Source organism: Mugil cephalus, chromosome 17 (assembly GCF_022458985.1).
Source record: "Mugil cephalus isolate CIBA_MC_2020 chromosome 17, CIBA_Mcephalus_1.1, whole genome shotgun sequence".
Lineage (NCBI taxonomy): Eukaryota > Metazoa > Chordata > Actinopteri > Mugiliformes > Mugilidae > Mugil > Mugil cephalus.
Genome location: NC_061786.1, coordinates 13,562,600 through 13,584,375, shown reverse-complemented (window position 1 = coordinate 13,584,375; position 21,776 = coordinate 13,562,600). Strand labels below are relative to the sequence as shown.

Below are 21,776 nucleotides of genomic sequence, written 5' to 3'. Positions count from 1 at the left end.
AAAAAAATGCCATCCTCTTCTTCAGCTCATCCATTGAAATTCCTCTCCCTTAGTTTAGCCCGTGAATGAGGCATTCTCCATATCCATGGCGACCACACTCCAGACTCTCTGGAGTTTGCATAGAAATGAGAAGTATTAATGAAAGAACACACACACACTTCTCTCTTTCTCTTTCTCTCTCGTTCTCTCTCCGTCCAGTGTGCCAGAAAGCGCAAACATTCCCACGTGATGATGGAGTTTGCTCCCTCCCTCAGCGCGCGCACAATAGCGCACGCCAGCGCACCTCCTCGCGTCTAAACTCGGTCAAGACTCAGGTCTAGTCTCAGTCCACACGCAACGCGCAGCTTTGGAAGGAGCTCCGAGGAACACGGCGGCCACTTTTTATTTGCCCGTTTCCACACCGGGAAAGGAGTTGCCCCCACAGCTTTTCTTTTTGTACTCCCCCCCGTTTCAAATGGGATTTACATGCGCCCGCGGAACTTTGGCTCACTTTTCTCCTCTGTGACTTTATCGGACCCAGTTTCGCTGTCAACATGCCGGAGCGACTCAGCATTTCGGACTTTGTGGTCTTGACAAACGAGGATTTAACTTCGCCGGGGACGTCAAGCTTTCAGTCGAAAATGAGCGACTGCCGGAGCACGGTTTCAACCGTGGAGGAGGTGAGAGGGGCGGCGGAGCGGTGCACCTTTGTCTGGGTTTACCTGTCCATGCTGCGCCTGTGTAGCTGTGGCGCTGGCAAAAAAAAAAAAAAAAAAAAAGAGAAACGCCTTGCTTTACACTCACCTAGATATGACCTTGTTGTATTTCTTAGAGCTTTTCTAGCACTTTAAAGAGGAACCATAACTCGTTTTCATTAAACTGTGCATCACTGTTTACATTCACACATCTGTAAGAGCCAATGCAAACGTCAGCAGAACGTATGTACAGTACACTGAGCAAAAACAGGTGTTGTGCTACGCACATAAATGCATCCAGATGCATTGCCCTGATTTTTGGGGTGTCATGCTGTAGATGCTTTTAACACATAAGGGTTAACATAGTTCATAACTTAGTCACTGTATAGGAGTTTTTTTTTCACCACTGTTATAAAATTGTTTGCATCTGTCACTAAGCGCTCGTACAATCTTCAGGATGGGCCTGATGTTAGCAGTCATAGTGAGTTTGCCTGATGAAGCAGAAAAGTCAAGGTTATGTGAGGTAATGTGGCACAGGCAGAGTTTTCTTGGCCTCGTCTTCAGTCTCACGGGAGTCAATCTGAGGCAGGATGCAAACAGAATACACACACGGGACAGCGGACTTGCCAAAAAGAAGTACGACCCTGTGACTGATGACCGGGGTGGGATTTGTGTGTGAGTGTAAGCAGAGGCACACATGTTTGCCCGTGTTTACAGTCAGGTTCAGCGAAGGCCAGTTTGTGCCTTTTTGTGTTTGAACTGGCACCTAGGCCCAAGGCTTGTTTGAGGACTCCGTGTGTGTGCGCACTTGTGTTTGTTTGAAATCTCACAAAGCTCCTCAGGCAGAGGAGGAAACGCACAGAGGCTTCCATGAACCCTGCCATAAAACAAATAATTCAAGCGTGCACAACAAGTCAATCCTTTCTTGTCTGTCTTCCTTGTGACACAACATTATGGATCAGTGTTCCGCTGTGGCCCAGATGGATTTCTGTTTTGGGTTAGAGTCTCAGCGGTTTCACTCACCGTGGAATTTTCTGTTACAAATTGGAAACCATGGAAAATCTTTGCTGGAATGAGGTACATCATGTTGGAAATGATTTCTGATCTGACATTTCGAGGGAAATAATTTATGGAAAAAAACTGAAAGTAATTCATGCTCTAGTCCTGATCCCAGTCTGGATCCAGTGTACTGAATAGTGCAATTGATGCCTTATTCATGGAAGGTCTTTACAGAGGATCGGGGAGAGGTGAAGGAACTTACCTGGCTAAAAACTATATGGAGAATGCAAAAGCCAGACTTTGATAAAGGCAGCTGTCTGATGCATCCATCTTAAGCTTAGGCTTATATCCTTGTTTACCGGCATGACACACTGGAAAATACATAGCTGGAATTGCTATTTAGGGAGGGTCATGCTGGAATCCTGCACATGTGCACACAGACAAATGTAAGCGCAACAATTTCTTCATACATAGATGGACGCGGTTATTATGTTTAGTCTGCTCTGCGAGGGCTAGCTTGATTAATGGCCAGGGTACCGTGTGGGCATCTGTGCTTCTTAGAGAGACAGGGGCACTTTTTACAACTTCACACACTCAGCTGCTTGTTACTTATTTCTCCTAATTAGAGGCTATGATAAAGGAAGGAAGACAGACATAAGGATTGGGTCTTGCAATTTTTTTTTTTTTTAGAACATGGCCAATCCTTAATGTTTAGTTTAATATGTCGACATGGGATAGTGCAGGTTTCTTCTGGCGGGGAGGGAGGGTGCCATAATCATGCCTAGTTTGTCTGGCAAATACGGATCACATATCAGTTCGCTGTGAAACATAAAACGGCAGGCAGGAGTTGCGCACACACACCCTTGGAGCCGGCATGCAGGCACAAAAAGCACCGTAAGAGACACTGTTGTTTCTCAAGCACACTTATGGGTGGAGCTCTTTATCCTCTCCACAAGGGATGATGGCATTGTTCTCTGACAGTTTGTCTCGACCGATTGCGTTTATTTCTGTTTGTGTGCGTGTCGCCGAGCCTTGATTAATTCAGTATTCGACAAACGCAACCTGTTTCACTGACCTGCACCGTCTTGTTTACGCTGCCACTGTCTGCCAACCGTCGTAGGAGGAAGCGGAGGAAACTGCAGCAGCAGCAGCAGCATCCATGGGGAACTCCCAAATCCAGTCTCAATTAAACCACTTTCTCATTCGCTGAGTACAGTGCGACATTACTCAACACCCACACCTCTTTTTAATTAATGAACTAACACTCAGGGGGTGGATTGGACCGGAAAGGGCTGGTGTGTATAAACAACACAGCGTAACAAGGCAGAGTCTCTCTTAAGTCCAGATTACTGGCTTGTTAAAACTATTTTTGGTGACGTATAGGTGGGGTGAAGCATGTCTCGTTTGCTGAAACACGTGCCGGCGTGAGAACAATAAACGGGATGTACAGTAGTTTCAAACCTTGTTGGTTTGTGTGACTGCATCGCGTCCACTTTGCGTTTCATATTTCTTCCCGTCGAGTGTTACCGCAATTTGTTGTCAGTGTGTTGAAAGTTTTGATTAAGCCTGGGAAGAGACAACTGCAATCAATGCCGTGACATAATTCAGGGATGTACGTGACGCTGCAAGTCGTCTGGGTAAACGCTTACACACCCATTAGTCACACACCGTGAGAAAAGCATCTGACGCAGTTTGTCAGTTGAATTTCTTGAAAAAGTAGTTGCAATGCACCCGTGTGAGTTTTCTCAACACCAGTGACATTTTCCTTTGACTGCCGAGGCTAAGTTGGTCTCCATAGTTTCAATGCCATTTCGGTTTCCTTTCATCGCTGGAGCTGACTTCTGGTTGACTCCCCAACCAATGCTGAAGATGTCCATTGGCGAGCAGTGGGGAGCTCATATTTGCGGCAAATAATCCCCCCAGCAAAGCTTGAGTGACTGTAATATCATGCAGCGTGCTAGTGGCGTGTAGTGTGTGCGGGCTTGTACGTCTTCCTGAAGCCATCAGCGTCTTCCAGGCGGGAGTAGGCCGAGGCACAATGTTTAAGATGTGCAGCTATTTTAACACCTCACTGCCACCGTGACAGCAACACGTCTCTGAGCCAAAAGATCCTCGTTAACAGCAAACTAATCTGCCTACCTTCTTCGTCTTTTTGAATTTTATGTCCCGCTGTCAGGTGCATGCAAAGCTAGCGCTGGTTACATATTGTAAACCCTGCATATTATGGACGTAAAGTAGTATATCAGAATCAGAATCTCTTTATTTGCCGAATGTACAGTGCACACAGGAATTTGGTGTGTAGCAGCACCGCATAACATTAAATAATAAGTAATCTTAGCAAGAAAAAAAGGAAAAAGGCAATATGTACAATTTAGACAAACTGGAGATATACAGTGATGTGATGACCGTAATATATCCAGGCAAGAAGTGGCTGTTGCTGTGAATGGTACATGCGGAAATGTGGTGCGTGTACTGTTTTAAGTGTGTTTGGGAATGATGGAGGTTGAGGTCTGGGAGGGTTTGTCCAGGAGAGAGATGGTCAAAAACTGTTCAGATGCCTGGTGGTCCTGATGGTCCTGACGGACCTGAACCTGATTGTAGTAGAAGTGCTATCGTGTGTTCTTGTCCTGAAGATATTTTTACAAAAAAAAACCCATACGCAGCCTCAAGACATTCCTCTTTCCCTCCTGATTTTAAATGTCACACTCTTATCTTTGTCTCTGTCCCGATGCAGTCCCTGGAGATGGACCACACAACTCTGCAGAAGATGAAGAAGATGATCAAAGCGATACACACGTCTGGACTCTGTAAGTGTCGACATATCACATTCATGCAGCTAGCTAGGGGCTGCACCCTAACCCTAACCCTAACCCTAACCCTAGCTAACCATGGCAAACTGTATCACCTGTCCAAACACACTGCATTAACACATTACAACCTTACACGTTCTGTCAGCAAATTGATAGCACCAGTACTCCTCCAAATCTATGAAGCGTGACATCCCCTGCAAGTGATGTACGTTAGCTTGCTGGCTGGTGATTTCAGACAAAGGTCAGCCTCTATTATGGCTTGATGAGCTCTCCATAAGGGAGCCTCCGCATAATTCATTGTACAAGCCTGGTTCAGATGACATCATCATGCTTGTGAGGGCAGTGTTTATTAGTGAGGCCCCTTGTTATGGGACCCGCTGCGCGTGGGACGGCGGTGATTGCGTTTATGTAAAATACACACTCACACTTTTGTGGCGCATGCATGTGTCCGGTTAAGGTAAATGGCATGTGCGGTTTCGGCAACAACAAGCTGCTCCGTCCAGAAACCTAAAAATCCTCCTAAGTGACTATTTCCTGAGTTTCGGTGTCATGTAGCTCCACGTCATCGCAACTGGCCACGGATCCGTCAGATGTGATCACGCGTAAGATGTGTGTGTTCGCCTCAAAAATGCAGTAGAGAAACAGAGGCGCCGCGTAACATATCCTGAAGTTGTTTTCTTGAACTCGCTAAGAAGCCTGCTTCTCATTTTGAGCCATCAACTCATGGTTTTTAGTAAAAGTGAGTCAGCGAGGGAAGCTGCCCAGAATTAGGCAACCAGATGCAGTCAGCAGTGCTATAGCATCTGAGGCGAAGTCCTCCCTTTGTTTTTGTGTTATCTAAGTAGAATCATATGGGTTGGTTCCAGTAATGCTGCCACCCCCTCCGACTTTCACTCATTATATTTTGCCGAACCCCTTAATCAGTCCTGATGTTAATCATGGAACGGCAGTCTGACTCAGAGTTGTCCTCCCACTCCTCCCCCATGCTGGTCCGATGAGCTCTTTACTATGCTGTGCCACACAAGCATAAAAAAACAACAAAAAACAAATACACGAGAAAAGAAGAAAGTGCAGGGAGATATTCCCTGTTCCCGTAAGCGCTGAGTACCAGTTTTCTGGCAAAGACGCTGTTGCTTCCAAGTCTGTGTGTGTTCTGGCAGAGCAGTGAGAGGACAGAGCTGCACTGGTGGAATATGGCAGCTAAAGGTCAGCTGTAAAATCACACTCTTAGCCACTCTGTGACTCAGCTGTTTTGCTTTGCTGTTGGCGACAACATATATGTTGTAATGCTTTTTTTTTTTTTAATGACAGCGCAGTCGTAGCAGCTCACTTCTCCTTGGATTTCGTGTTTTCTGTCCTGCAGTGCGTCTGCTTTTCATCCTCAGTCAACAGTTCCGCCGTCGCACAAAATGTTCCGTGTTTGCTTTTCAGCCATTTTGAACCGGGGTGTCAGTCTGCCTCTAAACTTTACCGTTGCTAGGTCTTGGAGCGGAAGCAGGAGTGGAATGCACAGACTTAGTTTTGCCTCCGCAGATACCTGCTCCGTGTATTTCAACTTTTAAGTGTAGAAGTTTGTTGATTGAGATCATGAATTCCATTTCTTTAAAACCAACGTGGTGCTCATTTGTTCCCCATCATCCCTTTCCCATATAAACTTATCCCACCGAGAGCCCACTAAGGTCACGACCCTTCAGATCGGGGGCCTATGATCCCAGGAGGAACATGGCTCTCCGTGTGTTTGCCTGTCTCCTGCTTCAGGATGGGTGTAAACCGGTACTAATTTATCCCACATGCTTGTCTTGTTAAAGTTTTCCCAAGGCAACAGGGCATGTCTGCATCTATGCTCGCTCACTCTGCGCGTGTTGTTTTTTCTTTTTTAGCACACGTGGACAACAAGGAGCAGTATATCGAGGTGCTGGAGAACCTGGGGAACAGTCACCTAACCCAGGACAACAACGAGGTCTCCACGGGCTTTCTTAACTTGGCCGTGTTTACCAGAGAGGTCACGGCCCTCTTCAAGAACCTGGTGAGTAAAAAGCGAAAAAAGTGTGAGGAAACTTTCCTTAATGTGACTCAAATGAATATATTTAAGGGTGAAGTCAGGAAAAAATCTGGTTTATTTATTCAGTACCGCAGCAGGTGGAAGACTCCGCATAAGATGTTAAGTCTATGTGTGCATTCAGAGCCTACGGCGTGTATGCACACATACATGATGCATGGAGGAAGAGGGGTTTTCAACAGCTGCATGCTCTGCGCCTTCTGGCTGCAGATCCCTCCCACTGATAGTTTCTATGGTGACGATAATTCGTCCCAGACCTCCACGTGTGAGTCAGCTCGCGCACATTCGCGTCTCGCGCACTCCTTCACAAGTGTCAGCTAGAGAGTGAGGACCTTACAAATATGGAAAGGAAATGAGTCCAAAACAACCAAGAAGCGGGGCGGTTTATGGTGCTGCACCGCGCAATCAGCCTGAGCACACCTCTTAAGCCAATATATGTAATTGCATACTTGTCCTGTTCAGCGTGCATTGATCCGTGTCCCCCTGCGCGCGTGTTGACACTGGCTGCGAGTATTTTCCTTATGTCAGTCTCTGTATTATCTATTATTTACCTCAGCTTTTGGATGCCAACCAAAACAATCCTTCCACCGCGCAGGCCTCTACGTCAATATATCAAGGTTAACTTTGCAGTCAGCTCACGGAAGTGGCTGCACGTTATTTATGTTAAGAGCTCGGTTGTAATTCCCCCAGAAACCGTTGGAAAGGCTGCAGTGACATTTACAGTACAAACAGACTTTGTGAATTTGGACAATGGTCAGCCGACGACCTGCAGCCTTTATGAATAATGCATGTGGTGGCCAAGCTGCATGCCAATATAATGAAGTTATCCGTTCATATGGTGAATGTAAGCGGTAGCAGTGTGTTACTGTAAAGTTCGACCTGATGAGATTCAGATGGTTGGTTGTGATTCACTCTTCCTGCAGCCACAACTGAGTTATTCAGACCGGAAATTAATCTCAATTTGCATGTTGGAAACACTTCATTTAAGTCATTTCATCAGACTCCCACTTGGAGAGATTCTAGTGGTGTTCGTGTTTTCATTTGATGACTCATCAGTACAAAATGAATGCATCACTGTGTTTTTGAATGACCTACTCAGATTCCCAGAAAGGCCATACAGCAGATACAGTAGAAGTCCATGGTCCTCTATGTGTGTGTGTGTGTGTGTGCGTGCGTGTGTGTGTTGTTGCCTTCCCACAGATTATCAGTGGCTAGATAAGGGCCACCTGTGATGTTACACATAGTGTTTGAACTTTATTCACTTATTTTGTCGTTCTCTTTCGTTTTTTCAGGTGCAAAACCTCAACAACATCATGGCGTTTCCTCTGGAAAATGTGCTGAAGTCAGAACTCAGAGACAGCAGATTAGTGAGTCTGGGTTTCGTTTTTACCATTTTACAACTAAACACAATTTCAACCGTCGCAGGCCGGAACGGTTCACATCGCGGCTGACGTGTTTGAGGGCGGCGAATGATCAAAATATCACAACGTAATATCATTTGTTTTGGGTGGATTCCGTCTGTAAGTCGATAATGCGGTCTGTCTGTGTTGTAGTCACTGCTGAGCCCACTGAGATCTTGGATAATATGAGGTTATTTGCGCAGATTAAGGCGTAAGGCCGATCTACGCTCCGGAGCTGAAGTTGTCTGTCTTACCCAGTATTTGGCCTTTTGATTTGTCATGCCAACAGACTATTGAGTAATAACAGGCTAATGCTGCTGTGAGCTCCCGTCACTGCCCTGTCTTTTAAACAGCTGATTCGACAGCTGAACATTTCTTCATTATAACTCTGAAGCCCTGCCAGATATCATAAGAGTTGGTATAATATGAGTAATCATGTGTTTATGCATTCACTGTCTGACTCTGCCCACATAAGAAGGCAGCATGAAGTGCAGTGTCATTCGTTTTTTATTATATGTGTTATTAATGAGGAACTTTCTCTTCTCTTCTCTTCTCTTCTCTTCTCTTCTCTTCTCTTCTCTTCTCTTCTCTTCTCTTCTCTTCTCTTCTCTTCTCTTCCCTTCCCTTCCCTTCCCTTCCCTTCCCTTCCCACAGGAGCTCAAGAAACACATGGAGAAGAGCTGGAAGGATTACGACACGAAAATGTAATTAACCTCACACACTTGTTTTGCTCACCTTTGTAACCGTGTCCTTCGTTTGCTGTGAGCCGTCTTTGAGAAAAGTACCTGAACTATTCAACATGTTGGATGTCTTCAGGAGAACCCGCGTTACACGTCCTCTCCTAATTTGCTCGGTCACAGTCTCTCAGTTAGAGTAGCAGCGTAGGTTAAGAGGATAATAGGTCTCCTCCTTGGGCATTTGCAATTACATTACAGTAAAACAAAACTAAGGCACTTTGCAGCCATAATTTAATCTCATTCTGACTGTGGTTTAAAGTGCTTTATAATATTGTAAAGAGATCACACCTCTCCCTTATTGCGTCTCATCTCAACGTCCTCACTTTTGAGAAGAAGAATGAGTTACTGAAAGTGTGTGGAGCAGGCAGATTTAAAAAACTTGGACAAGCTTGTAAAGCGAGTGTTTTTTTGTTTTGTCTCTCATTCTTTTTTTCTTTCTTTCCCTCCCTGCCCCCATCAGAGGGAAGCTGGAGAAGGAGAGGAAGGAGAAGACCAGGCAGCTGGGGCTGATCAGGACGGAAGGATCAGATGGAGGGGAGGACATGGAAAGGGAGAGAAGGAGCTTCCAGCTACAGATGTGTGAGGTGGGGGGGAGCAGTGCCAGTCAAAATACCAAACCCCAGACACCTTTCGCATACCTGAGTTTGGCTCTGTTTAGTTCACACGGGTGGTCTGACATGTGGATCCCTTATTCTGTCCACGGCTGACTGGAATCCCAAGTTTATTCACTTTTGTGTCCAGTGATTCCAAGATGGATGGAAAAACATCTTGGAAAGTTATACATGAGCTTAATTCGCTGAGCCTTGTGCAGCTGGGTCATTAAATTTAAAACAAAAAACAAAAAAAAAACAAATGGAAATTTGAAAAGCAGAGATCCATGACCTGTTGCTGATTGGGCTGGATGCATGAGAACGGCGCTGGCAGTCGTTTTACATACAGGTGGTTCGGTCTCAGCTGGGTACACCAGTGCACATGCAGCAGGAGAGACCCACTGAGGGGGGAAAAAAGGGTCTAATCTCGCCTGAGAGCAGCTGCTGAGACAAATAGGAGCGGCAGGGAAAATGGAATTTCCACTTGTTGCAGTCCGCACCAAACCATCCGTCTCTCTCGCTTTCTTTCCCCCCGCATGCACTCAAATGGTCGGAAAATCGCGGATACACACAGAACAAGAACTCTTTGCTGAGCCTCGTCTGCTACACAGAGAGAGACTGGGGTTTTATGGAAGACGACGTAGTCACTCCTTCCACAAAGAGCTAAATCTCCTTAACCCCTTTTCCTGCCTTTTAGAATACAGAAGACGTGATGGACATTGTGCACAAAATGCCCGCGCCACATTTTTGCGTGTTTTGTTTTTGCAGTGAAGACTCTTTCCAGATTCACTTCACAGGGTTTAATTACTGACAAGTGTCCTGAATTGAGGCCATGACCTTTGAAACAACATAAAACACACTCAGCCACAAAACGAAACACACGATCTTAAGTAGAGTAGAACGAAATGAAATCACAGGTACTGAAAAAGTCTTCTTCATGGCTTCATGTTTTTGTGGACCCGTCGTGCCTTTCTTTGCACAGCTGCTTTTTTTAAGAGACGCCTCTGAATGTCTGTGTTTATTCTTCCAGTATCTTTTGAAGATCCAGGACCTGAAGGTTCGTCAGGGCCCCGATCTTCTCCAAAGCCTCATTAAATATTTCCAGGCCCAGCTCAGGTTAGTCTCAACTAAAACTTAACTTTTTTTGTCTCCTACCTGTGAAATAAGAATCTGAAGAATCTCACTTCCTTTTGCACATGCTCGTTACTGTTAACCATTTACTCTGTTTCCTCGTACCGAGGGTTATATGTGGGGACGGAGCTGTTTTTACAGCTTCAGCATGTGATATTATGGTTGCTGCCAACTAGGATGTTTGAACTGTTGTACCATACTGACTGAGCATATCTTCCTTTTCTGTTCTCAGTTTCTTTCAGGATGGCCTGAAGGCTGCAGAGAATCTTGCTCCCTTTATCGAGAAGCTTGCTTCTTCTATCCACACGGTAAACTTAGCAGCTGTCTACCTGCATTATGTATTTACTTTAACCCAGCTTTGCTATCATTTCAGAGAAACATTTTCCATGATTAAGACCTCGAATGTCGTCATGAGTGTCTCAACACGATGTTATCACAGAATAGCCACACAGTCATATGCCTTACACAATGATGTTATCATGCCACCAGTCCACCCAACTTCCCGCCCCCCCACACACACTGTTCTTCTAAACTCAGCTTGTCCTCTCTCAGAGATGAATAAACAAGAAGACCCTTACAGTGAACTCCGTTCCCATGCTTCAGTACCTTCTCATATAACAACTTTTTTTTTCAATGTTCCAGCCAAAACCTCAGCCTTCTGTAACCTTCCCCCAGCTGAACCCACAGGCAAAGCCTGTTATTGGAGTGTGCTCCAAAAGGTGAAACTGAAAGTATCGCCCATTTTCATAGTTTCCTTCAGTGCACACAGACCCGTTAAAACATGCCAGACCTCAGCCTTAAGCAGGAACTTCAGATAGCGTCTGTGCTCTGATTCCCAGGAAAAAAATATTAAAATATTTCGGTGGAACGGTTAAACGGTTAAACGGCCCGATTGCGCTTGCGAGGCCAGTCGCTCTGGTCGTAAATACAAAAAAGCAAACCCTCCACGGAGACTACACGCCCAAGTGTGAAGCTCTGCTCTGCGTCGTTGAGGACATTTCTCAAAGCTCACATGTATTGCCATTCCACACCCGAAAAGAACAACAAAAACTATTGTATATGACCTAATGAACATGGAGGAGCACAAAAACGGCTGTTCTTCTAGAAACAAATGATACATTTCTTTGTTGCAATTTGCTGAGACCGTCTCTATTATGTGTGCTGTAGGTGCGCCAGGACCAGGACGAGGAGGTGAAACAACTCACTCAGTTGAGGGATTCTCTCAGATTATTCCTGCAAGTGGAGGGGAAAGAGGTATGCTTACGTACAGCTAGACAAACTCACTTTGGCACGTGTGTCATATTATTTCAAACAAAAAAAAAAAGTCCAGCAGCTTAGATTTCTAGCTGAGCGTATTACTTTGTCGCGCCGCTATTGTTCTTCTGCGTTGTTTGTAATTTGCACGATTGGCGGAACTGACCTCTCAAATCTCTGTTTGTCTCTCAGGAGTACATGAACAGGAAGAACTCTGGCAACGGGTACAGCATCCACCAGCCACAGGGAAACAAGAAGTATGGGACGGAGAAGTCTGGCTTCCTGCTCAAGAAGAGCGACGGGTGTGTAAAAGTGTTAGGTAGCCTTAAGTGTCCGGTCATAATAAGCCGTTGCGAGTGTGAGTATTCCCCCACGCTGTTGATAATAAGAAGAAAATGTGTATTAACCGTGACATGTGATGTAAATAATCGCTGTTTAATGGCTCCTAGCACATTCACAGGAGAGACTTTTTTTTTTAAACTTGGAGGCTTGCTTACATTTCTCCCCGTTAATTTTCAAAGTGATAAACGCAGCGTACGAACAGTGCGACCAGAGGTGCGTTAAGTGTAAGTAACTACTTGAGGGAGCTATAACAGCTAGCAGTTGTCTGCTCCAGCTGGTCTTCATTATTGCGAGATGAAGATTCAAGCAGGGGCCCCTCCTCTGGAACTTATTGGCAGACCGGCTAACTGAGCAGATCCAGCATTTGCGTCATCCACACACACACGTACACACACGTACACACACACTCAGAGAGAGGGAGAGACACTTATAAGAAGAGGGGATGTGGTTCAGTAGGGCGAATGGGAGACGGGAGGAGAGCAAACGTTCCCCGGGCCTCTGACACAAACCAGAACACGCTCTCGGCCGTTTTACCCGATTCAGTCAAGATGATGAAAACAGGCAGCGTGAACAGGAATAAACTGGGTCAGCAGAATGTTTCGATTATCATTACTCAAGAGAAAGGGTTAACACTGCTTTCGCTTAATGCAGCGCCAATGTGAGCGTCCACATTCTGTCTTGCAGGATCAGGAAAGTCTGGCAGAAGAGGAAGTGCGGCGTCAAATTTGGCTGCCTGACGATATCCCACAGCACGGTGAGAGCTAATAAGTGACGCTGCGCTCTACGGACGATGTGTGGCGGCAAGCGTGCGGATCGAACCGCGTCTGTCAGCTGAATTCTGTCCTGTTTGTCTTCAGATCAATCGACCTCCAGCCAAGCTGAACCTGCTGACCTGTCAGGTGCGACCGAACCCGGAGGACAGGAAGACCTTTGACCTGGTCACTCGTACGTTCATTCTTAACTTTTGACCCTTCAACTTTCCCCTCGACAAATCATCATTAAAGACTCCGAAGAGGCATCTGCAGCACAGCTGTGTGAAAGCGTGCGTCTTCGGCCCCCCCCACCCAACCCCACCCCACATTTGATTTTGCCATAAACGCCATCCGTTCCCTGTGATTAATATAAACTATGAGGCTAAAAGAGGGGGTGGTTGTGTACGTCATGCTGTTTTATGTCCTTTTAAGTCACACAGACTTCATTTCCACCATCCCATCATCTATAAAACCCTCTTCACTTCATCCCCATTACTAAGGGAATTTATTGACAGTTTTTAACGACCGTTTTTCTCTCTTCGCAGATAACCGAACATATCATTTCATGGCAGAGGACGAGCAGGAATGTGTGATGTAAGCATCCCTGCTTCTGTAGGCAGTGTAATTCCCTTAAATTCCCTGTGCAGGTTGTTACACGTCACGTCTCATAGTTTAGCTTCGACCTGTGACAGAGAGTTAAGAAAGGTCACTTAGAAAAAGCTACAGTCGCACTAAGAAAGACAAAAAAAAATAGTCCCGAAAGAGGGGAATTTAACATCTTTAAGTTAAATTTGAATTTGTTGATGTAAGCGGGGAAACACAGGCAATACTGAGAATGTACAAAAAGGGAGAGGAACTGAAGGACACAGAAAGAAAAAGATCTCCTTTCAGTGCACCCTTCCCCAGCTGGTTCTGGGTGGGACTTTTCTTTCTAGAAGCAGTCAGCAAGCAAGGGAGCTTTGTGTGTTCTTATGTGGCTTTCAGATGGGGGTTGCTTATGGAGCTTTTGTCCCCTGCCCTTCCCTTGTGTGTGGGCCTCCGGGCAGCTTCTTTGATGTAGTGTGCTGTCAGTTTAGGGACAAAATGAAATGGAGGGAAATGTCCCCGAGCTTCCGAAATGAAAGGTTCAGTTTGAATCTAGGGGGTAGTGAAACTGTGAGAATGATGATGACTTGACAAGTTACCAAAAAAAAACAACAAAAAAAAAGAAAAAACACAGACATAGTTTAGTACTTTTGATCTGTTCAGAAAGAAACCAAGAAAAGAAATTCTCTTGTGGCACAAACTCAAACGTCCTATTTAAGCCATTACTGAACGCCAAAGTTGGATAATGGTTTTCGTGGATGTGCTTGTTTCTCCTCTTTAGTTGGGTGTCAGTGCTGCAGAATAGCAAAGAGGAGGCCCTGAACACGGCGTTGGGAGGAGATCAGCTTCACCTCCAGGACAGCGGGCTCCAAGAACTGTCCCGATCCATTATCGCCGAGCTTCGACAAATGCCTGGCAATGAGGCCTGCGCTGACTGCGGAGCTCCAGGTCAGCTCATTGCTGTTAATGATTGAATGTAAAAATCCATCAGGGGATTTTTTTATGTTTAATTTAGGTACGGAAGCCCTAAGCGGCGTTCATACATATTATTTCCTCCGTTTTCCCGTGATAATGAGTTAATATCCTCTGTCTTCTCGAGATCTCAAGTTATTTATCTTAGAAAACAGAGCTCGTTTTCCCGAGATAAAGGCAATTAACTCGTTATCATAGGAAAACGGAAGAAATATGTGAACACATGGCCGCTTAGGGCTTCCGTACTTATGACAATAATTGATCACTATCAATATTAACAGGTGGAGCTGCGGTTTTATAGGTTTGTTTGTTGACCTTTTTTTTTCTTTGTTTCCGTGTATCTTCAGATCCAACGTGGCTTTCGACCAACCTCGGCATCCTGACCTGTATCGAGTGCTCCGGCATCCACAGAGAGCTGGGTGTCCACTACTCTAGGATCCAGTCTCTCACTCTGGACCTGTTGAGTACATCTGAACTACTGGTATTTAACACACGCACACTGTGCACATGGTTCCTGGGCGGTTTTTTACTTTGCCTTCGTGTCACATATCTGTGGTTGCATTGTCTTGTCTTTCCAGTTGGCAGTCAGTATTGGAAACACCAGATTCAATGACATCATGGAGGCAGGCCTTCCGAATGACATGGTCAAACCACTGCCGCAAAGTGACATGTGAGCACTGGATTTCTTTTGAAGTGTCATCTAAGACAAATAGCTTTTCATAAATATTGGTTTCATTGACACATCTCTCCCTAACAACCAGGAATGCCAGGAAGGAGTACATTGTGGCAAAGTACGCTGAACGCCGGTACGTCCTGCGCAGAGGAGAGGAATCAAACCCCGGCCGGCTGTATGATGCCGTGAAGAGCCGCGACCTCACTTTGCTTCTGCAGCTCTACGCCGAGGGAGCTGACCTGGTCAAACCCCTCCCACTTCCCGAAGGACAGGTGAATGTATAGTAACTCACTCCTATGAGTGGATTTCCACCACGCCTCCCTTTCTTCTAGAAAAATGTCCCGTTAGGGCGTGAAGGCTCATTTAACAAGCCCGCAGATGTCGTGCGTCTTGTTTGAATGACAGCCACTTCTCAGCGTGGCCGCCCAGCCGTTTTGCATAGACCTCCACGCACATTTGTTGTGATCTGAGGACCGTGGCTGAAATACTTTAAAATAAGAATAAAACCCTGCTAAGGTCACACCGTGCTGCATGCAAGAACCGTGTGGATAGTTACAGTATGGTTTATGTGGGCGTGTAGTCAGACTCTCCCACACTCTCCCACATCTTTTGGCCTCTAATCCATTCTTTCCCTCCCATGTGTTTTTTTCCCCCCTCATCCTCTCATCTTGTTTTTCCCCTCCCCTCCAACGCCTCGTCTTCTCGCCTTTAATGGCGTTCCACCCCGCCGCCGTGCGCTCTCCAGTCAAGCTTTAGCCGCTTGACTTCCCCGTGCGTGCCCATAAGTGTTCTTGTTTGTTTGTGTTGGTTGAGTTTCATTTATTATTTCAGCTTTTGGGTCAGAGCTCACGTCTCAAGAGTGCAAATGGGACAGGCTCATTGAATTACGTGTCCACTTCTGTCTTTTCCCCCTGCCCCTCCTTCTGCACTCCACATAAACTGCTGAAGCGTCGAGAATGTTTTTGCTTTTTAACACACACGAGGTGCTGCGCAATCAACCTCTGACATGAGACCCATATGGTTACATGTGTTTAGGCCCGAGTTTCAGACACGGGGTGCTGTCGTGTCAGGCCGTCAACTGACTGTACAAGTGCACAAGTTGGAAAGGAAAACATATTTTTTAGAGATGAATATCTCTTTTAAGGTAAAGAATTTGATCTCATTTGTCCACTCTTCTTCCTGTTTCAGGGGATCAAAGAGACAGCGCTTCATCTCGCTGTCCGTCTGGAAGAAAGAAGCTCTCTGGGGCTGGTGGACTTTCTCTGTCAGAACAGGTCGGACCAGTTGTATGATTCACTTCTACTTGGAAATATCATGAGGCTTTCTTGGGATCTTTTGCACCGTTTGCTTGCTTGGTCTAGTTTTTTTTTGTTTTGTTTTGTTTTGTTTTCCGCAGTGTTTTTATAGCTCTTCCACAATAAACAAAATGTGTAGTGTTTACAACTGTGGTTCCACCAACACAACACAAAATTGCTTCGTCTGCTTTCGTAAAGTTTGACACCATTCGTCTATAATTTTCTCTTGTCTATTCGTAAAAAAAAAATCGTTTTTTGCACAACTGCTATTGCTTTTTATTTATTTTCATTTCTATTTTACATCTTACACACGTTTTTCTTTTACTGGCGGTCACTTATTTTTATTTTATTTTATTTGCTTGGTCACAGTAGCTCAGTTGCACATTTTTTATATTTTTTTCCAACCCCCCCACAAATTTAAATTTCTTTAAAAACACATTAACATGAATCCAACATATTTTAGTAAATGGATGAGGTATAGCTTAATATTGAATGTAAAATGATGATAATAATAATGTATAAATAGCACTAGGCCGTGTTTAATATAGAACACATATATTAGGTGGGGGTTGAAGACCCCTGATGTGGTGGATGATAAAGTCTCTGTGAGTCTAATCTAATATATGTTCATTCTGCAGCAACTGTCTGGAGAAGAGGACGACAGAAGGGAACACGGCTCTTCACTACAGTGTCCTGCATCACAAGCCTGAATCTCTTAAGTTGCTGCTCAAAGCGAAAGCTTCCCTTCACACAGGTCTGTTCTGTTCCTTATATCTCCCATTCACTTATTGCAATGAGTAGCATCAATCCCTTTCTTTCTCCTGCAGTGAACTCGGGAGGAGAGACCGCGCTGGATATTGCCAAGAGGCTGCAGCACGCAGAATGCGTGGAGCTGGTGAGACCACACGTTCCCTTTTGAAGCCTGTAAAGTTTTGATCCAAATACCCCACAAAGCACACAATGTCAGCTCAATTGAGGACTCAAATTGCAACATTAAAATACCTACCAGAGAGACAGCTCCAGAAACAAAACAGCACAACTTCCACAGCTGGAAATACTACCTTAAAACAACTCCCTGTGCAGCAGAGCAAAGCTAAGGACTCGCTCCCAGGACAAGGAATCCTATCCTCACAAACTCCCGGAGTGTAACATCTATAAAGTGGTTTTATTTTCTTACCGGCCATCTGCCCTGCTGAATCAGACCTGCCTTGTGTAATATCCTGTGTGATTGTGGACAACTTTATTTCACTGGACTGTTGTAAGGAAATTGAAAATAAAATTACGCCAGTTGTTACACACTTAGCCCATTTCCTGATTGGCGCTAGCAATTTTAGCTCACACTGAGGCAACAGTTTATCTAAGAGCTGCTTTTAGCTGTTTACTTCCTGAAATATGCGCTGACCTCAGGATCACACTTCCACTTTTTCCACAAATACCCACAAATAAGATTGATTTTACTCATGAATTCCTTTGTATTCATCTTAACAGCTCAAACGGAAATATTTATCTGCGCCTAAAATACTTACGTTTCACAGAACCAAATGGGTTTAATTGTATCTCAAACTGCTTTTGTGTGTCTGTTTTAGCTGGAGCTGGCCCAGAGTGGGAAATTTAACTCTCAGATCCATGTGGAGTTCACGTGGGAAACTCAGTCTCAGGAGTTCTATGACAGCGAGGATGACCTGGATGAGAGGGTAAACAACACACACACACACACACTGTGCCAGTCCCATTATTGATTTTGTGTTTTAGCCAAAACAAAGGCGGTGGAAAGTTTGGAATCGTGAGTTATAGGGGTTTTCATTTCCACTCCTCCTCTGTCAGAGGCTTGTTTTCATGCGCGTGATATTTTAGTGTTTGCACTCGTTCTAAACCTAAAGTGTGTGTGTTCCTGAAAACTGTGGTGAAAACTCCAGCTGAGGTGCATCTCCTGCTCAATACGCATGTAAAAAGAATTCTCCTTAAACCTAAAATTGGCATATTGCACACATGACCCATGTCAAATTCATATTTAAAATGTGTGTAAATGTATTTTATATTAAACTACAGTGTTTTTTAAAATTTTTATTTAATGTACCACTGAGCTACTGTGACCATGCAGTGTCCCTTGTGGATCAATAAAGTCCAAATCCTAACATTTGAATAATTTCCCCCTTCTCTTAGGTGAGTCCATTATCCAAACAACGTTCCCCCCTGTCTCCGAGTCCAAATGGAGGCAGCAGCTCTTCCTTTGCTCGCCTGACTGGGAGTAATGGTGCCAGCGCTGGTAAAAGTGGCAGGCCCTGTCAAACCTACGAGAATCTAGAATTCCTGTATAAAAATCCTCCATTCAATAGCGCCCCCTCTGGAGCATCAATGCCGCCGCCGCCACTTCCAGTAAAATGCATCCAAAGAGGTGAGCCACCTTCGTAAACAAATCAGCTATAATTTTCATTTAACCAGTGCAGAGTACCAGTTCAGTCGTCAGATTTAAGTAGTCAGTGTGTGTGTGTTTTTTTTAATTATTAAATGGCTTGATTAATGTCTGATATAAAAATACTGACTCATTCTCTTCGTCTAATCCTTAACATCCACAGGTCGCTCAGACCCCCAGATTTCAGTGACGGTGAAGGAGGGGAACCCCCTTCCACGACGCTCGTCTAATATAGTCGTCCATTCATCCAGCCCCCAGACGCAGGCGAGGCACAGTCCTCCGTCACCCAATACAGAGAACCAAGGCCAAAGCGGGAGACCCCCTAAGTCTCCCAATGGACAAGGAGGTCTGTTCAAGGCCCAGAGGCAGAGCTGGGACGGCCAACCTGGTACCAGTCCAGGGTCTCAGAGCGGTGTCCCAGTCAGGTGAGGAAAAACTATTCAGTTCACGCCGTGTCTTGAGATGAAAATTTAAATACACTCATTACTGCAAACGACAAAATTTCATTTTACTCCTGTGTCATTTTTCCAGTTCAGAGAAAACCACATCGTACCGTCGCACCAGCAGCGGAGGAAGCAGCCAGGGGAAGGGCAGCGTTTTGTCTCCGAGCTGTGTCGGCAGCCAGGAGGAGCTATACTGCAGCTTAGTCGGGAATAATGCGGGCCTTGCTCCGTCTCCCGCTCCCACTCCAGCCCCTGCTCCTGCTCCAGCTCCAGCTCCGACTCCAACTCCAGCTCCAGCTCCGGGCCCCTCATCTTCACCTACCGTGACCTGCGCCCCACGACCCCGTCGGAACGCTATGGTACAACCACACAGAAAGCGCTTTGTGTTTCATTCAGTGGTTGTGGTTTAGAGTTGTCCAGCTCGGTCTTCGTCTGCAGTGCTTTTTTTTTCTGTGGAAAAGTTTTCACAGTCAATACACATTTGCCGTTGGCTCACTGTCAGTTCCCTCCGTGTCTCCTCCAGGTTTCCGGCAGCAGACCACATCAAAAGCGTGTCAAGGCTTTAGTGGACTGCCGAGCGGTCAGTTCGGAGCATCTTGCCTTTTACAAAGATGAAGTCATTGTGGTCACAGCCACTAATGACCCCCACTGGTGGGTAAGTGTAACTGCAGATTCTTGGTTTCATAACTATTTCTTAAATAGAAATATATAAAACAAATTGTGCCTAAAATCACCCCCTTGTTTAATGATAAAGTATTTTTATATTATGGACCCTCAACAGTTTACTGAATAGTGAGCAGGAACTGAACATTTCCGGTTCGCTTATCACAGTCATCGTTTTCACTGCCTTTTATTGTTCTGTAGGATTGTTTGCAGAAAGTAGCACACATATTTTTTTTTTCTTCCAGTGTTGAATGTTTTAGGGCATTGTACATTTAAAAAAAAACTCGGCACAATAGCAGAAACAGGGTCGTTTCTCTCACGGTCGTGCCCTTTCCTTATGTGAACGTCGTACTTTTGCTCGTCCCAACAGGTCGGTCACATAGAAGGGGAACCGTCCAGGAGCGGGACGTTTCCCGTCAACTACGTCCACAAACTTACAGAATGAAGGAGACGCACTTCATGATAGAGAAACGGATGTGTCACCAAGTGGAACTTATCTACAGTATTCTTTCCATGGATTCAACTCAGACTAGTGGGTTTGCAAACATTTCCTCCTGAGGATATACTGGCCAAGGGATATCCGAAGATGCAAATGACTGTTTTAGGGCTTTATACTCTTTTAACATGTATTCATACTAGGAAAAAACAAAGAAACCGAATGCTTACACTGCCCTGTAAAGCATTATGTTTGTTGTCACTATTGAAAGGTACAAGTAAAGCATTTGGTGTTGGAATAGAATAACGTCCATTTAACCATTAATCCACCATTTGTATAGCAGTCGATACTGATCCAGGTTGTACATAGAGACAAAAATCACCTGCAGGGCAAAACCCTTTAAGGCACTTTAAACCAGAAGGAATCTTGGCAGAACTGTAAATGTGTACATAGCTAGCTCATGAATAGGGATTTAGCTGCTTTTTGTTTTGAACGGAAACTGTCTAGTCTTTTAAATCACAGTATACTAAGACTTGGATGTGAGGTTCAAACCTGCCCAGCATCCGCCGCAGCCTGCCCAGGGACCTGCCTGCCAGTCTGTCTCCGACATAACGGCGGGCGTCCGGGCAGCCCAAAGGACACATATGAAACTTAAGCTCAGCCGTCTTGACTCTGGGCATAGCTCTCTGGCTGCACGGAGAGTGGAGGATCCAGTTTCTTCTGGCACCGTGCATCGGTCTCTGGAGAATCCTGATTAACGTCGGTGTGTTAGGGAAGAAAAAAAAAAGAAGAAAAAAGACTCTACGCCCTACCAGGAAATGGCACTTAAAGAGAGCTTGTTAGTAGCAGCACCTCCACTCACTGCAATAATTTGTTCCTTTTGAACATAGTCTTACTTACTGTAACCAAGTGTCTCATTTTAGATATTCACAAGCACACTTGCACTTAATGCACACGCATGGTAGCTTCCAGGATTCAGAAACTTTAAGGGAGGAAATCACATCTGGGAGTGGGAGAGGTGTCACTGCTCCACTTGTTATACCAGAAACAAAAGCCAAAATCCAGATCTAGCACATTTCACAGAAATTCCAACATGTACATACTTGTCTCTTAAGACTGTAACATATTAATCGATGGTACACATGACATATTTCTACCCCCGTTATATATTTCTAAGTACTGTCAATGCAGATAGTGTTACTTCTTGAAAAAAATTCATTTTTTTTTTGTTTTTTGTTTTTTTTTAGTCTTTTAAAGTGATGTGTAAAAAGGGATACGATAGTTTTGCCTAGAAAGGATCCTCTCGCACTGACACCAGACAGCAGTGGAGAGAGGTTCAACAGTTTCACTTCCTTGTTTCGCTCTTCTCATGTTGATGATTAAGCAAAGAAATCATGAGACAACCAGGTCACCAGCCGTGGACGGCTGCATTAGGCCACAACTGTAAGAGGGAAACGCTTAAACCGTAGAAGATTAGTTCATTTTAGTGAGCGTATTTGTAACATACTCATTAAACATGGTTTAATAAATGCCAAGCTGTCTTTCGTA

The 21,776-nt window shown here is 45.0% G+C and overlaps 1 protein-coding gene across 1 annotated transcript; it reads left to right on the top strand.

Annotated features, from left to right (window-relative positions):
* asap3 (ArfGAP with SH3 domain, ankyrin repeat and PH domain 3) lies at positions 1–21,776 on the top strand. Its single transcript, XM_047610650.1, has 26 exons — positions 1–659; positions 4,408–4,480; positions 6,364–6,509; positions 7,835–7,909; positions 8,597–8,646; positions 9,140–9,263; positions 10,300–10,385; positions 10,633–10,708; positions 11,568–11,654; positions 11,847–11,956; positions 12,681–12,750; positions 12,854–12,941; positions 13,294–13,342; positions 14,115–14,281; positions 14,653–14,786; positions 14,884–14,975; positions 15,067–15,250; positions 16,167–16,252; positions 16,912–17,027; positions 17,101–17,168; positions 17,860–17,967; positions 18,437–18,668; positions 18,850–19,111; positions 19,218–19,488; positions 19,653–19,784; positions 20,163–21,776. Exons 1-26 carry the CDS (start codon positions 534–536, stop codon positions 20,235–20,237), a joined length of 3,087 nt encoding a protein of 1,028 aa, XP_047466606.1. The 5' UTR covers positions 1–533; the 3' UTR covers positions 20,238–21,776.

Excerpts from the sequence above, each read along its gene's own strand:
- asap3 (XM_047610650.1), top strand. The coding sequence starts at position 534 with ATGCCGGAGCGACTCAGCATTTCGGACTTTGTGGTCTTGACAAACGAG. Across the intron at positions 6,510-7,834 it reads CGGCCCTCTTCAAGAACCTG|GTGCAAAACCTCAACAACAT; the intron begins GTGAGTAAAAAG and ends TCGTTTTTTCAG. Across the intron at positions 18,669-18,849 it reads AGTAAAATGCATCCAAAGAG|GTCGCTCAGACCCCCAGATT; the intron begins GTGAGCCACCTT and ends TAACATCCACAG.